The sequence below is a fragment of the Moesziomyces antarcticus genome (assembly GCF_000747765.1).
Source record: "Moesziomyces antarcticus DNA, scaffold: scaffold_v10013, strain JCM 10317, whole genome shotgun sequence".
NCBI classification, from domain to species: domain Eukaryota; kingdom Fungi; phylum Basidiomycota; class Ustilaginomycetes; order Ustilaginales; family Ustilaginaceae; genus Moesziomyces; species Moesziomyces antarcticus.
This window is the reverse complement of record NW_014638997.1, coordinates 349030-367645: the sequence shown is the minus strand read 5'-3', so window position 1 is coordinate 367645 and position 18616 is coordinate 349030. Positions and strand designations below refer to the sequence as shown.

The 18616-nt window shown below is 59.7% G+C and overlaps 7 protein-coding genes across 7 annotated transcripts; 5 read left to right on the top strand and 2 right to left on the bottom strand.

Annotated features, from left to right (window-relative positions):
- Positions 1–134: 134 nt before the first annotated feature.
- Positions 135–4973, top strand: PAN0_013d4744 (myosin 5; the record flags this gene model as incomplete). The annotated part of the gene is made up of 1 exon (XM_014799872.1): positions 135–4973. One exon carries the CDS (start codon positions 135–137, stop codon positions 4971–4973), a length of 4839 nt encoding a protein of 1612 aa, XP_014655358.1.
- Positions 4974–6600: 1627 nt separating this feature from the next.
- Positions 6601–7287, top strand: PAN0_013d4743 (ubiquitin domain containing protein; the record flags this gene model as incomplete). Its single annotated transcript, XM_014799871.1, has 1 exon — positions 6601–7287. One exon carries the CDS (start codon positions 6601–6603, stop codon positions 7285–7287), a length of 687 nt encoding a protein of 228 aa, XP_014655357.1.
- Positions 7288–7589: 302 nt separating this feature from the next.
- PAN0_013c4742 (non-structural maintenance of chromosomes element 1-like protein) lies at positions 7590–9391 on the bottom strand (the record flags this gene model as incomplete). The annotated part of the gene is made up of 3 exons (XM_014799870.1): positions 7590–8118; positions 8205–8926; positions 9254–9391. The coding sequence occupies 3 exons, from the start codon at positions 9389–9391 to the stop codon at positions 7590–7592; spliced, it is 1389 nt and encodes a 462-aa protein (XP_014655356.1).
- Positions 9392–9741: 350 nt separating this feature from the next.
- On the top strand, positions 9742–11646 carry PAN0_013d4741 (sugar transporter family protein; the record flags this gene model as incomplete). Its single annotated transcript, XM_014799869.1, has 3 exons — positions 9742–10899; positions 10984–11378; positions 11463–11646. 3 exons carry the CDS (start codon positions 9742–9744, stop codon positions 11644–11646), a joined length of 1737 nt encoding a protein of 578 aa, XP_014655355.1.
- A 53-nt stretch (positions 11647–11699) lies between these two features.
- PAN0_013d4740 (uncharacterized protein) lies at positions 11700–14488 on the top strand (the record flags this gene model as incomplete). Its single annotated transcript, XM_014799868.1, has 6 exons — positions 11700–12387; positions 12556–12604; positions 13027–13346; positions 13446–13502; positions 13597–14258; positions 14324–14488. 6 exons carry the CDS (start codon positions 11700–11702, stop codon positions 14486–14488), a joined length of 1941 nt encoding a protein of 646 aa, XP_014655354.1.
- Positions 14489–15693: 1205 nt separating this feature from the next.
- Positions 15694–17057, top strand: PAN0_013d4739 (aspartate aminotransferase; the record flags this gene model as incomplete). Its single annotated transcript, XM_014799867.1, has 2 exons — positions 15694–15770; positions 15860–17057. The coding sequence occupies 2 exons, from the start codon at positions 15694–15696 to the stop codon at positions 17055–17057; spliced, it is 1275 nt and encodes a 424-aa protein (XP_014655353.1).
- Positions 17058–17234: 177 nt separating this feature from the next.
- Positions 17235–18326, bottom strand: PAN0_013c4738 (ribokinase-like protein; the record flags this gene model as incomplete). Its single annotated transcript, XM_014799866.1, has 1 exon — positions 17235–18326. One exon carries the CDS (start codon positions 18324–18326, stop codon positions 17235–17237), a length of 1092 nt encoding a protein of 363 aa, XP_014655352.1.
- Between the last annotated feature and the right edge of the window lie 290 nt (positions 18327–18616).

The window sequence follows — 18616 nt, the reverse complement described above, 5'->3', positions numbered from 1 at the left end:
TGCCTGTCGATCAGTATCGGGCAACCGTGCCTGCATTGGTGTGCTCTACATCGCGACGACTCACGACGCTCGCCTGACGCACACGCACGTTCAGCCGCAGCTCCTTTAGCTCGGTCTAGACGACCACCTCCACCATGGCTCCTGCCGCCGCAGACCTCCTCGCGGCCTTTGTGCCCGGTACCAAAGCCTGGTTCCCTGACAAGGAGCTCGGCTGGATCAGTGCCACGCTTGCCAAGCCCGTATCCACAGCTGGCTCGGGCGATGTCGTGCTCGAGTTCACCCTCGATGACACCGGCGCCACCAAGACCGTCACCACCACCCAGGCCAAGCTCGCCGCAAAGGACGGCGAGGATGAGCTGCCACCGCTGCGCAACCCACCGCTCCTCGAGGCCACCGACGATCTCACCAACCTCAGCTACCTAAACGAGCCCTCCGTCCTCCATACCATCCTCAACAGATACTCCCAGCGCATCATCTACACCTACTCCGGCATCGTCCTCATCGCCGTCAACCCCTTCTACGGCCTCAGCCTCTACAGCCCCGAGATCATCCAGGCCTACTCCGGCAGACGCAAGGGCGAGCTCGAGCCACATCTCTTTGCCATCGCAGAAGATGCCTACCGCTGCATGATCCGCGACGAGAAGGACCAGACCATCGTCGTCAGCGGTGAGTCCGGTGCCGGCAAGACCGTCTCGGCAAAGTACATCATGCGCTACTTTGCCACCGTCGAGGATCCCGACAAGCCCGGCAGCCGCAAGGCAGGCGCAGGCGGCAAGGACACCAGCGGCATGAGCGAGACGGAGCAGCAGATCCTCGCCACAAATCCCATCATGGAGGCCTTTGGCAACGCAAAAACCACCCGCAACGACAATTCGTCCCGATTCGGAAAGTACCTCGAGATCCTCTTCGACAAGAGCCACGAGATCGTCGGTGCAAAGATGCGCACCTACCTCCTCGAGCGCTCGCGTCTTGTCTACCAACCGGAAACAGAGCGAAACTACCACATCTTCTACCAGCTCTGCGCAGGCGCGCCCTCGTCCGAGAAGAAGGATCTCGGTCTCGACGACGCCTCCAAGTTCTTCTACCTCAACCAGGGCGGCGCCGGCAGCCACATCATCAACGGCGTCAACGACGCAGAAGAGTTCAAGGCAACCCAAAAGGCTCTCAGCGTCGTCGGACTCACCATCGAGCGTCAGTGGAACATCTTCCGCCTCCTCGCCGCCCTCTTGCACCTCGGAAACGTCCAGATCACAGCCGCACGCACCGACGCCGTCCTCGCCGATGACGAGCCCAGCCTCTTCATGGCCACGCGCATGCTCGGCATCGACTCTTCCGAGTTCCGCAAGTGGACCGTCAAGCGCCAGCTTCAGACCAGGGGCGAAAAGGTCATCACCAACCTTACCCAGGCGCAGGCCATCGTCGTTCGTGACTCGGTGTCCAAGTACATCTACACCTGCCTCTTCGACTGGCTCGTCGACCAGATGAACCGTTCGCTCGCACTCGGCTCGTCCAAGACGCGAGAGTCCATGATCGGCGTCCTCGACATCTACGGCTTCGAGCGCTTCAAGGTCAACTCGTACGAGCAGTTCTGCATCAACTACGCCAACGAGCGCCTCCAGCACGAGTTCAACCACCACGTCTTCAAGCTCGAGCAGGAAGAGTACCTCCAGGAGCAGATCTCGTGGACCTTTATCGACTTCTCCGACAACCAGCCCTGCATCGACATGATCGAGGGCAAGCTCGGCATCCTTTCGCTCCTCGACGAAGAGTCCAGGCTGCCTTCCGGCTCCGACGAGTCGTTCGTCCAGAAGCTCTACACGCAGATGGACAAGCGACCCGAGTTCAAGAATGCCTTCAAGAAGCCGCGCTTCGGCCAAACCAGCTTCACCGTCTGCCACTACGCGCTCGACGTCGAGTACTCGAGCGCCGGCTTTGTCGAGAAGAACAAGGACACGGTGCCGGACGAGCACCTCAACCTGCTCAACAGCACCACCAACCCCTTCCTCAAGGAGGTGCTCGACACCGCCCTCAACCTGCACAAGCCCGACGAGCCCACCGACGCCGCAGCAGGCGTCGCTCCGGCCAAGCCGGCGCCCAAGAAGCTGCCCGGCGCGAGCATCAAGAAGCCCACCCTCGGTTCGCAGTTCAAGAGCTCCCTCGTCAGCCTCATGGCGACGATCGACAGCACCAACGTCCACTACATTCGCTGTATCAAGCCCAACGAGGCCAAAAAGGCGTGGGAGGTCGAGCCGCAAAACGTGCTCGGACAGCTGCGCGCCTGCGGTGTGCTCGAGACCATCCGCATCAGCTGTGCAGGCTACCCGTCGCGATGGACGTTTGCCGACTTTGCCGAGCGATACTACATGCTCGTCTCTTCGGATCGATGGAACATGTCCGACATGGACAAGGTCAAGGCGCTCGCAACGCACATCCTCACATCCACCATCACCGAGAAGGACAAGTATCAGGTCGGTCTCACCAAGATCTTCTTCCGAGCCGGCATGCTCGCCCAATTCGAGCAGAGGAGGACCGACCGCCTCAATGCCGTCACCACCGTCATCCAGAAGAACCTCAGGCGCCACGTCCAGCAGAAGAAGTACCAGGCGATGCGCGTCAACGCCGTCAAGGTTCAGTCCTGGTGGCGTATGCGCCTGGCCATCAAGTACGTCGACGATCTGCGTCAGACCACCGCTGCCACCAAGATCCAGACCGTCGCACGCGGCTTCCTGGCTCGCAAGAAGTACCTCACCACGCGCGATGCCGTCATCAAGATCCAGAGCGTCGCCCGTGGCCGTGCAGTGCGATCCAAGTACAAGACCGCCAAGGTCGAGTTCTCGGCAACGCGTCTCCAGGCGCTGCTGCGAGGTGCCATGGCCCGCAGGCAGTACCGCAAGGAGCGTCAAGGCGTCGTCCACCTGCAGTCGTGCTACCGTCGCCGCCTTGCCAAGAAGGAGCTCATCGCGCGCCGAAACGAGGCCAAGTCCGTGTCGCACTTCAAGGAGGTCTCGTACAAGCTCGAGAACAAGGTGGTCGAGCTCACCCAGAACCTACAGAAGCGCATCAAGGACAACAAGGAGCTCTCGGGCAAGATCAAGGCGCTCGAGGAGCAGATCCTCACGTGGCAGGGCAAGCACGACGAGATCGAGGGTCGCAACCGTGGCCTCTCCGAGGAGCTCGCCAAGCCCACCGTGGCCCTAGCCGAGTTCGAGGCGCTCGTGGCTGCCAAGCGCGAGCTCGACGCCAAGCAGGAGGCGTCGCTCAAGCGCATCGCCGAGCAGGACAAGCGCATCGCCGACCTCACCGCCGAGATCGAGCGTCAGGCCGACGAGCTGCAGGCTCGCTCCGACGCGCTCAACGGCGCCACCAAGTCGTCCGAGGACGACGTCGCCACGATCAACTCGCTGCGATCCGAGGTGGCCTCGCTGCGCGAGCAGCTCAACCGTGCCAATGCGCTCAACACGCTGCAGAAGAACTCGCAGCGTATCGAGAATGCAGCGCCGCCGGTCTTCAACATGGCGACGGGCAAGGAGAACGGCTACGCCAACAGCGGGCCCAAGCGCCGACCGCGCCGCCACAGCGAGGCGGGACCGTGGAGCGACCAGCCTCTCAGCCGCGACGAGCACGAAGAGGCCATGATGGCCGCCAAGCGCAGCGCGGCGACTGCCAACCGCCACGTCTCGGTCGCCTTTGGCCTGGACGGACACCAGATCCCCGGACTCGGCGGCCAGCGCAACGGCTACGACGAGGAGTACGACGAGGACGACCCGTCCGAGGAGATCATCCGCATCCTGGAGAACGAGGAGCAGCTGGACGAGGACGTGCTCAACGGACTCATCCGATTCCTCAAGGTGCCGGCTCCGAGCCTGCAGAACCCGCCATCGCCCAAGGAGGTGCTCTTCCCGGCACACCTCATCTCGCTGGTGACCAACGAGATGTGGAAGTACGGCCTGGTGCGCGAATCGGAGCGCTTCCTGGCCAACGTGATGCAGACGATCCAGCAGCACGTCATGTCGTTCCAGGGCGAGGAGGCGATCATCCCGGGCATCTTTTGGCTGTCCAACGTGCACGAGATCCTGTCGTTTGTGTGCATCGCCGAGAGCGACATGCTGCAAGGCATCGGACCGGGCGTGGACGGGTCGGCGCGCTCGTTCGAGTGGGGCGACTACGAGCGTCTGGTGACGATCGTTAAGCACGACCTGGATTCGCTCGAGTACAACATCTACCACACCTGGATGCAGGAGGCCAAGAAGCGACTGCACAAGATGGTGATCCCTGCGCTCGTGGAGAGCCAGTCGTTGCCCGGGTTTGTGACGAGCGACCACTCGGGCCGACTGTTCAACAGGTTGCTGTCGAACAACTCGACGCCTACGCACACCATGGACGACATCCTGGGCATCCTCAACAAGGTGTGGAAGAGCCTCAAGAGCTACTACGTGGAGCCGTCGGTGACGCAGCAGGTGGTGACGGAGCTGCTGAAGCTGATTGGCGTGACGAGCTTCAACGATCTGCTGATGCGCCGCAACTTTTGCTCGTGGAAGCGGGCGATGCAGATCCAGTACAACATTACGCGCATCGAGGAGTGGTGCAAGTCGCACGACATGCCCGAGGGGACACTGCAGCTGGAGCACCTCATGCAGGCGACCAAGCTGCTGCAGCTCAAGAAGGCGACGCTGGGCGACATTGACATCATCTACGACGTGTGCTGGATGCTGACGCCGACGCAGATCCAGAAGCTCATCTCGCACTACTATGTGGCCGACTACGAGAATCCGATCTCGCCCGAGATCCTCAAGGCGGTGGCGTCACGCGTGGTGCCCAACGACCGCAACGACCACCTGCTGCTGCCGCCCGAGGTGGACGAGGCGGGGCCGTACGAGCTGCCGCTGCCGCGCGAGGTGACGGGCATCGAGACCTACTGCCCGGCGTACATCACGGTGCCTGCCATCCGCCGTTTGGCGAGTCGCGTGGCCTAGATGCGTTTGCTTTGCGTTTTTTGCCCATACACATACATGTAGTTGATACGATGATGCCAGTAGATACCACACCCCTTAGACGTGCCTGCGACGTCGGGTTTGTGAATGACCAGGTGATTTTTATGACGTGCGCTGGCGAGGCCGCAATGGATGTGACAGGTCGGACTTTGGGCGCAGCGTGAGACGCGAGAGCGGCGCAGGAGAGTGCTGCATCGACGTGTTCCTGGCTCTTGGCTCAATTGCTCACCAATTGGGGATCAGATCTTGCGCCTGGTGCTCGGCATGACTCGGTACGATGTGGGGTAGACAGCTGGCGAGCGTGCGGAGCAGTCCATGCTCAGATGCTCGATGACATACACGACGTGCTGCGATCCGAGATGCGGATGGGGTTTCATTTCGGAGGGGCGCCTCCACAAGGCGCTCAGTCGCCGCCAAGCAGCCAGGCTGGACCTGCCGCTTTCGTCCGTCCTCTACCCGGCGCATCACTCAACTGCTCCTCAAAACGCGATCAACTCATCTTTCGAACTGACGCAAGATGTTCCTAGCTGTGCGGTGCAAGGAGTGATGCTCCGGAGGCGGGACTGAAGCACAGGTCCCGAGTTGCCCGGTGACGGGTCAAGGCGAGACACTTGGTTCCGAACGCCCCCGTTGCTGGGTAATCCAGGGTTCGAGTCAAGGGCAGCGGCGAAAGAGGAACGCGCGAGACAGGCTGTCAGGGGCTGTGCTAGGCGACGTTGCCATGTGGCCCTTTTTTCGATCACCTCTCGCTCTCGACTCAGAGGCAGGGAGGGGACGCGTCATCCCCGACCAACGATAGCGGGCGGCGCGCCACGTCGCAACTTGCAGCCGAAAGGTGCAGAAGCACAAAGAGGGCTGTGGAGGTTGAGCGAAAAAAAGGGGGCCGAGGTTTTGCCAGCCAAAGACAGAGACGAGACAGTCTGAGTTCAGCCCACAGCTGGTTCGAGACGCACTAAAGAGAGGAGAGGGTGGATTTAGAGTAGGCGCCTGCATGAAACTGCGCGAATGCGGCCGCGTGTGGAGGGTTCGCCACACCGGCCGCCAAAAACACACGCTTGCAAATCCGTCATTTCGAATTGCAATCACCACCACCGACCGCCGCCGCCGCCGAGGCACACCGGGCCCGCCAGCGGTGAAAATCCAAATTCGAAATGCAGTCAGGGCGATAACGCAAGGCTCACGGCTGCGACTGCCCAGCCTTGCCCCCCGTCTTTTTGGGCCCGAAATTCAGGCTCAGCCTAGCTTAGCCCGGCCGGCCGCTTGCGTGAGTCCGCAGATAACGCAACTGCAAAGCACACACACACTGCCTCCCGCTCGCTCTCCCGCACCCACTCCCGCACGCCACGCCCACGCCGCTTGCAGCCGGTGCAAGCTCGCCCGACCTGAGTCACTCAAATCCCACCCTCCTCGTATAAGACCCCGCCACCCTCATCGCTCTCACTCCACCACCACCCTCATCCGCTATCCACACCAAGCTTGACCCTATCCGCGTCTTTTGCGAACGCATTCGTCCGTTCGCACGCACATCCACGCAACCTATCTAGCCGCAGCGCTCGCACCTCCCAACACTCGTCGAGTCTCACTTGAACCCGCGACTCAGCCATCCACCATGCAGATCTTTGTCAAGACTCTCACTGGCAAAACCATCACCCTCGAGGTCGAGTCCTCGGATACCATTGACAATGTCAAGGCCAAGATCCAGGACAAGGAGGGTATTCCCCCCGACCAGCAGCGCCTCATCTTTGCCGGCAAGCAGCTCGAGGATGGCCGCACTCTGTCGGACTACAACATCCAGAAGGAGTCTACTCTCCACCTCGTCCTCCGTCTGCGCGGTGGCATGCAGATCTTCGTCAAGACGCTGACGGGCAAGACGATCACCCTCGAGGTCGAGTCGTCGGACACCATCGACAACGTCAAGGCCAAGATCCAGGACAAGGAGGGTATTCCCCCCGACCAGCAGCGCCTCATCTTTGCCGGCAAGCAGCTCGAGGACGGCCGCACACTTTCCGACTACAACATCCAGAAGGAGTCGACGCTCCACCTAGTGCTGCGTCTGCGTGGCGGTGCCAAGAAGCGCTGCCAGAACGGCGCGGGTACCGAGTCGCAGTGCAAGGATGCAGCCATCAACCTCGTGGGCGAGTGCCCGCACTGCAGCCTCAAGTTCTGCGGAAAGCACCGTCTGCCCGAGCAGCACAAGTGTGCGCAGGTCGAGCAGGTGCGCAACGCCGCCTTTGCCGCCAACAAGGCCAAGCTCGAGAGCGAGCGCACCCAGGCGACGCGTGGTCTCGCACACTAACTCGTCGGACGCGCTCAGCCCACCAGCTTTCTCTCTGCAACGTTTCCCGGTTCCCATTCAGCATAATTCCAACATACCACGGCATGTTACTGATCTCTTCGAGGTCGCATGCCAACTCAGTGTCGCCGTCATACCTCTGCATCGCTTGTATTAGTACTCCCCATAGACGTTTGTCAAAATCGTCTTGTCCTCTCCACCGTGCGCGCCTGTCTGACAAACGTGAGTGGAGAAGCGCTAAGCTCACAAGGTGGTTCGAGTGAACACGTTCAAGGCTCGGGGTATGATTGCGAAGAGTGCGAAAGCTAGCGGAGGCGTCGGCGGGGTTTGACATCTTGTTCGTCGTCGTCGCTGTCGTCGATGCGGCGACGCTGGCTTTGGCGGCGTGCGGGTTGGGTTGTTGCTGGTTCTGGCTTGACGGTGGTAGCCTGTTGCGGGCTTTCTTCGCCGTCGAGCGAGGCGAGTTGGGAATCGACTTCGGCGTCGGAATCGTCGTCGTCGTCTTGCGCGGGCTGGGTTCGTGAGTGTTCGGGCTGGGAGCTGAAGGGCGTATCGCGATCCGTAAGCCTTAGAGCCTTGGGGCCGATGGGACGGGACTTCCAGGAGCGGCGACAAACGGGGCACGGAAAGCCCGTCAATCGCGCCAGGGCTTCGTCGTCGTTTACAGCGGAGCCGATAGTATTGCGCGCGCAGTGCATGTGGTAGCGCGCCGAACAGCTGCGTGTTGCATGCGAACATGCCAGTCCCAGCGTCACCACATCCTTGCAGTGCGTACACGTGTTGTAGTGCTCCTCAAACTCGTTCTGCAGATAGTTGCGCAGCTCCACCAGCGACCTTGTCGAAAGCGTATAAATCCCCTCTCTACAACCCCACGTCAGCCATCTTTCTTTCCTGCTCGAGAGGGAGGGTGGGAAACTTACGAGGAATAGTCTAGCCATTTATGGTCGACCAAGTTTCTGAGCAGCTCTTCGGTGGCATCCCTAGTCAGATGGGTCCTCAACTTGCTGCCGAGCCTGACCGCCTCCATGGCCGGAATTGCATATGCATCCCTTCTTGCCTTGAAGATCTCCTCGACGAGCTTCTTGACTAACGAGATTTCGAGTGGCGAGTAGCGCGTGGCGCCCTGGATGAGCGTGTCTTGCTTGGTGTTGACGAGTGCCAGCACGGCTTGGCCCGTTGCCTGGTCGGAGACGGTGCGCAGCTCCAGATCCAGCACCGACAGATGCCTCGACGATTCCTGCATCATGGCGCGATACGTGCTTTCTTCATACGCCGTCTGCGCCACCGCACAGCAGCGCGCATAGAGGTGCTTGGCAAAGCGCTCGGGTACGATGCGGTGCGACACGATCGACTGCATCCACGCCACGCGCGCCAGCGTCAGCTTGTCGCTCTCCGACATTGCAACGTCTGCACCAAGGCGGAGGTGTGGATAGGTATGGCGGTCGTGTGCGCAAGGKGAGKTGATGAGGKCGTTGACACAACGAAGGAAGTAAGAGAGGATCCCACATGCGAGCTGCAACGCGTCCGCGAGAAAAGTGTTGGTCTTTCGAGTAAAGTGCAGCTGCACTGCGCGTCGCTGCTCGCGGCGCACATGCGAATTTTCGCTCAGTTTTGTTAGACCTACAGCTGATGTGGCCCGCACCTGGCCGCACCGGCGATTTCGCGGTTAAATTTGGACGCTCATAAAGGGCGGCGGCAATCTCGGCATCGGAAAACTGTCCTCACTCATGACACCTGTCTTGCACTGCGCTCTGCCAACGCCAACGGCACAGAGTCGTACCTAGGCTGGTCTTTCGACCGGCTTTCTTTCCCTTCCGCAATTACAGACTCCGATTCGCTTCTATCCCACCTGGCCTCCTCTCCCACCTCTCCATTACGTAGCACATCGTTCCGTCCATTCTATTCTCCGACCCGCCTGTGCCAAGCGGAAGCGCTCGTGCGACCGGTCAAGCTGAGACGACAGACGAACCTTGCCCTTGATAAAGATGTACAGTGAAGTTGAGGTCCTTGGAGCTGGATATTCTCTGGCGCGTGCTGTCGCTCCTGAAGATGGTGTGGTGACGGGCGAAAGGGACAGGCGCACTCGGAGGGCGAGGGTGGAAAGCATGCCCGGCGTTTCGGTCCAACGGAAGCGGCATCGGTGCTTTAATTGCTCTAAATTGCCCGACCCGAGTCTCCGCACTCTGCGCTCCCAAGGTGCTTCGAACCTCGCTACGGGTTGGTCCATTCTCCTCCGCAAAAACACCCGCACTCTGGGGAGGTCTACGTGGGGGGGATCAGTACCGATCCGCACATACTCTCAGGCCTCTTTGCCGGTCCGCTTGCGTAGTGACCGCTTCTTGTCGGACAGGGCCGGTCTAGTCAGCTCAGCTATAAAGACCGCGACACTGCTTGGTCCGTCGACGGACCTGGACGGCTCCCATTGCACACTTTCGCACTTCTCTCGCCTTTCCCGCCATGGACTCACCAGGCTCTCCAACCCGCGCTGCGGCAACGCCGACGCACGAACCCAAGCTCTCCAAGGATGCCACACCCGACCTGTACAAGACGAGCTCGCTGCGCGAAGTCGACTCGTCCGACTTCCCCGAGCTCGCCGAGCCATTCTGGAGCAAGTTCATCCCGCCCGTCTACAGCGAAAAGCGAGTGCTCAAACTCACCGCGTTTCAGATGACGTGGGCCGTTCAGATGGTGGCGGGTATCGCCGTGATGTTTTTCGGCTTCGACCAGGGAGTCATGTCCGGCGTCAACGAGTCCAAGGACTACCTAAGGCTTATGCGCACCGATTCCGGCGTCAATGGCTCGCAGACCGAACGCGATAGTGCAGCCATCGGCGGCATCGTGGCCATCTACTACCTCGGCACTTTGATCGGCGGCCTCGGCGGTGGATACATCGCCGACAGCGTCGGACGCATGAAGGCCATCCTCTTCGGCTCGGTCTGGGTCGTTCTCGGCGCTTCCCTTCAGGCTTCCGCCCAGAACATCACCTGGATGATGTTCGCCCGAGTGATCTGCGGATTCGGGACAGGAACGTACAATGCGGTGGTGCCCGTTTGGGTAGCGGAGCTCTCGAAACATGACAAGCGTGGGCAAGCAATCGGTTTCGAGTTCGTATGCAACATCTTTGGGTTGATGTTGGTGTACTGGCTATCGTTTGGCGTCCGAAATATCGAGACGAACGGCTTCAACTGGCGATTCCCGCTCGCTTTCCAGCTCGTCTTCGTGGCGATGCTCCTCGTCGCCCTGCCCTTCTTCCCCGAGTCTCCTCGTTGGCTCGCCAAAATGGGAAGGGTGGATGAAGCCAAGCGCATCCTTACCAGGCTTCGCTCTCACCCGTACAACGAAAATGACCCCGCCGTGACCGCCGAGCTCCAGGAAATTCTCCAGGTCGCAAAACTCGAGCGAATCCGCATGGAGAAGGGCGAAGACGGCTTCATCAGCCAGCTCGTCTCGTCTAGCGGCAAGCTCCACCTTCGTCGCAGGATCATCCTTGTGGTCTGGCTCCAGATTCTTCAGGAGTTGGCCGGAATCGGAGTCGTCACCGTCTATGCTCCCACGGTCTTCCGCTCCGGAGGTTTTGGCGATACTCTTGCTCGACTTCTCTCCGGATTCAACGATGTAAGTGCCACAAGCTCGTTTGAATGAGCGGGCTCCCTTTTTTACTGAACCTTCTGTTCCACGCTGTCACACTTCGCGCCGCAGGTATCCTACATGTTCGCGGTCTTCATTTCGGTATTTACGCTGGACCGCACCGGTCGACGCAAAGCGCTGTACTGGGGCAACATCATCATGGGCATCAGTCTGTTTATCGCTGGTGTCGCAGCGAAGTACGCGCTCGAGTATGGCCCGGAGTCGGTCAGTCCGGATCTGGCCCTCGCCAAACGATGGGGCGCTGTTCTGGCTTCGATGATCTTTATCTACACGGCCGCCTTCGCCGCTGGCTGGCTGGCGATTCCCTGGCTGTACCCGACCGAGGTGTTTCCGCTCTTCATCAGGGCCAAAGGCGGTAGCTGGTCCGTCTTTGGATGGAGCATCGGCAACGGAGTAGTCACCGAGATCACGCCATTCTTGTTCAACGCCATCAAGTACAACACCTTGTAAGTGCACGGCGCCTATGACCCTCGTATTTGAAACAGCCGAAGCTGACACTCGTCTTCAACGGCACTCTCATCGGTACACAGCTTCCTGTTCGGCGCGCTCAACTTCTTTTGCATGCCGTTCATCTGGGCCTTCTACCCAGAGACGAGCTGCCGATCACTAGAGTCGATCGATGAGCTCTTTGAGGGCAGCTCGGCTTTCATTGCCTTCGACAAACGTCTAACCTCGGTTGGCTCGCAGAAGGTCGCAGACGAGACGAGCGCATAATCACATCGTAATAGATTAGCTTCTCGTTCACAAGGCAGTCGTAGCTGGTTCAAATGCGTGTTGAGGACGATCGGGATAGGGAGAACGATTGGGATTGGGAGCAGCGAGGGGATGGTGACATCTTTGTCGAAGATGACGAAGACGCCATCGACAACGGTGATGAAGACAGAGGCCTCGATTCCGACGAGCTGTGGTCTGCCAGTGCCTTTGAGGCCCTTTCGGACGCCACTTCCCTGGCTCTGTTGACGGTGACAATGAGGATGGACAGCATCCTGCGCCAGTTCAAGATCCTCAATGCGGAGGAACAGAGAAATGCCCACAAGCAGAAACAACGGGAAGAACGGGAAGCTCAAAAAGAGGTATTCTGCTCGCAAGAAGATGGAGCGGGAGATCGCACGGGAGCGCGAGAAGGAGGAAGGGAGAGGAGCCGGCACACCACGTGCAGATGTCGAGGAGGCGAATTAGCAGAGGGAGTATCGGGCGACGAAGAGGAGGAGGATCGCAGAGGCGCAGCAAGTCGAATCGTCCAGCAGCCGTCGGGATCAGAACAAGTCGACCCGCAAAAGCCATGGAGCAAATCGCAACGCAGCAAATCGTCAGACTCAGCACGCAGTCGTTCTCGCAATGAAATGCAGTCGCAGTCACAACAAAACGCAAGCGCGAATGATGGAATGTCTTGGGACAAATCTGATTCGCCAAAAGGCAGTGTGATGTTGGATGGATGGACGGTGTGCTTTGAACGTCTCGTGCTGGTTTCCGCACTACTGTACAACGAGACCGAGGGACAGACAGAGCTGAGCATCCGTCTTTGCCTTACCGACCCCGCGCCCCTCCCTCTCTCTCCCCCATCTTTTCCCTCCTTGCCTCTCCTCTTCGTTTCACTCTCTTGTCTTATGTGTCGTCACTCAGCCTCGCCGGGATCTTGTTCCGCTTCGACGCACTTTGGCAGAGCAGAGATGTAAGCTTTGCATCTCCCAGAGCTCCGTGCTTGAGCGGAACCATGCAATGCAGAGCAGCTGGTGTTTACACGAGCTGCAAGGTTTGCCGGCTTCATTTCGATCAGAGTCTATCGCGGCTGGCCGTGTTTTTCGGGACGCGTTGATGAGGTGTCTGACACACGTCTTGCATTACCCTGCTCGCTCTTGCGTCTTCCCCTACTCTCCTCGCCGCACTCCATCGCACAATGGAGCAACTCGTTGCAGTCGGAGCAGTCCGGTGTGTCGGCAATGGAGCCCGAATCGGCGTCGACTTGGCCGTTGTGCGGATGCGGAGCAGCGGACAGTCACTGTGTTGCCGATGTTTCCGCCGTCCCGCACTGAGTCGATCCGCACTGAGTCGATCCGCACTGAGTCGATCCGCACTGAGTCGATCCGCACTGAGTCGATCCGCACTGCATCGATACGCACTGCTACTTCCATCGCAACAACCACCACCACACGCTCACCACCTCGACGGCCTATTCTACGCTCTCAACATATCCCTGACCTCCTTGAACCCTCTGCCTGGCAGCGCAATGAACGACGACGACGACGACTTTTCGGATGGCCAGGGAATCGCACCAGGGCCCGATGGCCTCCTGCGCCCTGTTCAGAGCGCAACTCGACGCCATGTCGTTTCACGCGCAACTTTTGTCCCCGGCGTTCAGAGCGCGACTCCACGACCCGCGCAACGGGTGCAAGCGCGCCAGCGAGACGAAAGTGGTAAGTACGGTGTGCGGTCGATCTGTCGAGGCCATCGACGGAAAGGATCGCGGCTTAATAGCAGCTGTGCCTTTCGCTGACGCTTTCGTCTGGTTGCAGAAGGACCTTCGCGACAGTCCTTGGGTCGACGAAGCCGCGACGACGACGACGACTCTGGTGAGTGCTCCTTTGCTAGCATACTGGTAGCCTCATTCGAAACTCGATCGAAGGCGTAACTCCGGACCGTCACTAATCCTTTCTGTTGCAGCAGTCGAAGGCGATGAACGCGGTCGTCCGCACCCTCGGTTCACGTCGCCGCGCAAGGGCACCATCTCTGCAGCTGTGATACAGATGCGGCAGTGGCTGACCGAGGAGCACTTTCCGGATCTCCCCTGCCCCGACTGCAGCACGTATCACCGCCCCTGTGTTCCACCCGACGCCGACTCGCAGGTCGAGAAGTGCAAGGGCTGCTCTGACAAGAGCAGGGCCAAACGATGCCCGAAGAAGTGGATTTTGGACAGGACCAGCGTTGCGGAGATGGTCAGACTGACCCAGGAATGCGGTTTGACGAGGGAGGAAGCCCGCCTTCAGGTCTACGGCCCATCGGGACAGCTTGGTGGCCCATGGGATCGAAAGAAGGACTACCCTGCGAGGCCCACCGCTGAACGAGGCCCGTTCCTGCCCAACAACACTTTCGCGCCGTCGCACACCCTTTTTAGCAGCCCTCCGACGGCTGGAACCTCGACGCGAAGCACTCCCGACCTGCTCAACCTCCCCGACCATCGCACCATGGATACGCGACGTGTGCAGGATGCCTTCCGCAGGACTGTTGAAGACTACAATACCCAGCACCCGACCACCCCTACTCAGATCAATGAGTTGCTCGTGAGCCTACTGCAGGCACTCTGGGAAGCGATGGCACAACAAGGAAGCGTAAGTGCCAGTGTGAGCTTGCGTCCTTTGCTGACATTGGTGCTGTCCGAGCACCCCCATCAGAGTACGACGGCAGCACACTCCACTCAACCCGACCTGCCGGGGCAGGGTCGGATGCCCTAAGGGCGCTGGCGCAGTCGATGGTACCGACTTCGGCTCCAAGCTCGTCGCATCTGGCAGTCGAAGAGATCAAGAGGAGGACGCGGGTGCAGTTTGAACGAGGCTACTAGGGCACTCAGCCGCCTGCCTCCTTTCCCGTCGTCCGGGTTGAAGCAGAAACATCTTCCACTGTGGACAAAGGACCAAGACGCCATGTCGCAATGCCAGCTTTTTGCCATGACCCCCGGTTCCAGTCTACCATGCCACGTCTGCAGCCATGCTCGGCAACTCGGGGGCGCTGTTTGACACTTGAATCGGGCTCAAAGCCTCTGATGTGCCCGATTGTTTGTGAACCCTGATCGTCCGAGCCTTTCCGAAATTGCGAGGCGCGCCCAACGGCTCTCACAAGACAAAAGCATAAGGCAACCCCGCATCGAGGCAGGTTAGCGCCGGCGACCTGCGTCGTGATGATCGTGGAGGTTGTGGCCCGGCTCCATCGTCGTGTCTGGGCCGCAGAGGCTCCTGCTTTTAGCCGGATGGACAGCCGTCGGGCCTCACCTCCATACCGTTCGTCTCGATTACCATTCACCTCTTCTCCACGACCAGTCTGGCATCCACTCCCTCACACGACGTACTGCGCCATTGCGACAACCGCTCGGACGGGAACATACCATAAAAACACCTCTCCAGACCAACCGGATTCGGAAAGCAACCATGGCCGCAAATCGCCTGGGCAACATTCAGGGCCATCTCTCAGGTTCCAACGGCATCAGTCAAGCAGGTAAGTCTTGCCCCGCTCCGACGTTCGGTACAAGTGCTTGTTGCATAGGTTCTCGATTCCTGCAGCCGCACGTTTGTAGTTGTGGTCGAAAGGTGGAGAGTCGAGCTGCAGCCGCAGGCTGATTGCAAGCTGAGTAGAGTAGCATCTGGCATTGTCGTGTGGATGCAGTCCGGAGTGGATTCGGTATTTTCTCGCGCGAGAGACGCGGACCGCAGCTGCCGATAGGAGCGCTGGATTTCGCCGAGGTGGGACAGGGTTACGGGCGCGCGTCGGCAATCTTCCGCAGGGTCACGCTGCCCAAAAAGCTTTGGTGCGGGGGGACGTCAGTATCTGGCTCCAACGCACTGTGACTCCCTGCCCAGCCTCGAGCGTCGAACAGCGATTCCGCTCAGATCAGCTGCCAACTTCGAGACACCGTAGCTGCTTTGCAGCGATTCTTCTCAATTGCCAGCCTCCCATCCCACCCTCGCCCTTGGATTCCCACCTTCCCTCCCACCACATTCTTTCATCTCCGTTCGGCTCTCCAGAAAGGACTCCTGGACCATCATACTCACCATGGCATCTCTCTCTGCCGACTCATCATCCCCAGCCCTGGCTGTTTGGAGTGCCGTTCCCCAGGCCCCAGAAGATGCGTAAGTGTCCGGCATCCAGCGCGAGCTCCGTCGACTCAGCACTCTAACCGTTCCTCTTCTTCTCTCGATTCTCTCTCGGCTGCTCGCAGTATCTTCAAGCTGACCGCATCGTATAAGGCTGACAAGTACGACAAGAAGGTCAACCTCGGTGTGGGTGCTTACCGCGACAACAACGGCAAGCCGTACGTCCTCCCCTCGGTCAAGAAGGCTCAGTCGGATCTCATTGCCGACGACACCGTCGACCACGAATACCTGAACATCACCGGTCTGCCCGAGTTCACAAATGCCGCCGCCAAGCTGATCCTCGGTGCCGACTCGCCGGCGATTGCCGAGAAGCGCGTCGCTTCCGTCCAGACCATCTCGGGAACCGGTGCCAACCACCTGGGTGCCGTCTTCCTCCAGCGCTTCTACCAGTACCAGAAGTTCGGCGTGGAGCGACAGATCCACATCTCGAATCCCACCTGGGCCAACCACAAGGCCATCTTCAACACGGTCGGCATCGCACCCGTCGACTACCCGTACTACGATGCCAAGACGATTGCGCTCGACTTTGACGGCTTCACCAGCGCGTTGAAAAACGCCAAGAACCAGAGCGTCTTCTTGCTGCACGCGTGCGCACACAACCCCACCGGTGTCGACCCGACGCAGGAGCAGTGGAAGCAGATCGCCGACATCTTTGTCGAGAAGGGCCACTTTGCCTTCTTCGACTGTGCATACCAGGGCTTCGCCTCGGGCGACCTCGACCGCGACGCGTGGGCGGTGCGCCACTTTGTGTCGCGCAAGAGCATCCCGCTGCTCATCTGCCAGAGCTTCGCCAAGAACGCCGGTCTGTACGGCGAGCGTGTGGGTGCGCTCCACGTGGTCTCGGCAACGCCCGAGCAGAGCGCTGCCGTCTTCTCGCAGCTCGCCGCTATCCAGCGCTCCGAGATCTCGAATCCGCCTGCGTTCGGCGCGCGCGTCGTCAAGATGATCCTCACCGACCCAGCGCTGTTTGCCCAGTGGCAGAAGGACGTCCAGGAGATGGCGGGTCGCATCATCACCATGCGTGAGAGCCTCTTCGAGCTCCTCACAAAGAAGTTCCAGACACCGGGCAACTGGGACCACATCCTCAAGCAGATCGGCATGTTCACCTTCCTCGGCCTCAACACCAACCAGTGCAAGCGCATGCTCGAAGAGGGCCACATCTACCTCACCGCCAACTCGCGCATCTCCATGGCCGGCCTCACCACCAACAACGTCGAGTATGTCGCCAGCTGGATCGACAAGGTCGTCCGCGAGAACAAGTAAGCTCGTCCTTCTTCCATCCTCGCGTCGCTGCATCCCTCGTTCCGCCCCCAGCCCAGGCCCAGGCCCAGGGTAGCAATTGCATTTTTCCTTCTCGTCGATTCTGTGCACATTCTTTGGACCGGCTGATGGCATTGAGAAGTGAAAACCGATCTAGAGAGAGAAAGTAAGTGTGTGTGCTCATGGAGCTCGCGCCTTGACCTCTTCGGCGGCAGGGATGCTCTGCATGGCGCCCTCCTTTTCGCATGCAAGGCTGGCAGCGCGTGAAGCCCATTCCAGAGCCTGTTGGACAAATTGCTCGCGCTTTGGTCTGGCTGACGAGGTCAGAGCTTCGTCCGCTTCAACATTGTGGCCCATCAAGGCTGCGACGAGGTTGCCCGCGAACGTGTCTCCTGCGCCAGTCGTATCGCGCACCTGCTTTGGCTTGAACGGCGGGACGTTGAAGAAGCTGCGCTGAGACTGAGAGTCGGCGAGTTGCACGTTGGCCATGACGCCTTGTCCTCCGCGGGTGAGCACGAGCCATGCCGTCGAGCTCAGCTGCTGCAGACCCGAGAGCGCCTCGAGCACCTGGCGCGACTTGTCCTCGCCTGCAGCTAGCGATTCGAGCTTCGAGGCAGCCGATTGATCGAGAACCGAGAGCAGCTCGATGCTTTCGCCCTCGTTCACCACCAGCACATCGATGCTGCTCCAGGGGAACGACTCGACTTCCGCATTGCTCAGCATAGGCGATGGGTTGAAGATCGTTGTAATGTGGTTGCCTGCCTTGTCAGACTTGGCATACTCGAGGAAAGCCACGGTGGTCTGAAGCGGAATCTCGTTTTGCAGGACGAGGTGGGTGATCTGCCTCTGCGGGTTGGATGTGAATGCCGTGGAAGGGTCGGCCGAGCTACTGTCCGTGGCAAAGTTGGCTCCCTTGAGCAGAACGATGCTGTTCTCGCCGTCCTCGGCAATCTGGATAAAAGCACGGCCTGTTGGGATGCCGTCCAGGATCTCCACGTCATCGGTGATGACCTTGCGCGCTTTAAGCTCGTCGATCGGCCACGTAGCGTCTTTGCCCACAGCACCAGATAGAGAGACCTTGGCGCCTGCAAGCCCAATCGCAGCGGATACGTTGGCACCCTTGCCACCGGGTCGCGAGACTAGTCCCGACGATGAGATCGTCTCGCCCGGTCGCACGATGTGTGGTACGAGAAAGGTCTCGTCGATGTTGATGGACGACTTGACCAGGCAAAAGGTGCTGCTGCGGCCGGAAGATGAGGAAGAGGTAGCCATCGTTGTATTACGGTTTGGGTTTGTGAGTCTTTGCCGGGGTGGGAGCGAGTGTTGAAGCGATGGATGTGATGCGAGTCTAGTTGGTGGGGAGCAAAAAAGTGTGCCTTGGGCGGATGTTCGGGTTCAAGGTCGGCTCGGCTCGAGGGTCGGAAGAAGCTACCTCGCATGGCCAATTTGGCGCACCATGACGCAGGCGAGCATCTCCCAACTGACCTGTCTTTTCGCACGAGACGTTCAATGCACATTTCCGTCCATCCAACATCGCGGAATGGAGGTCTCCTACAACCTTC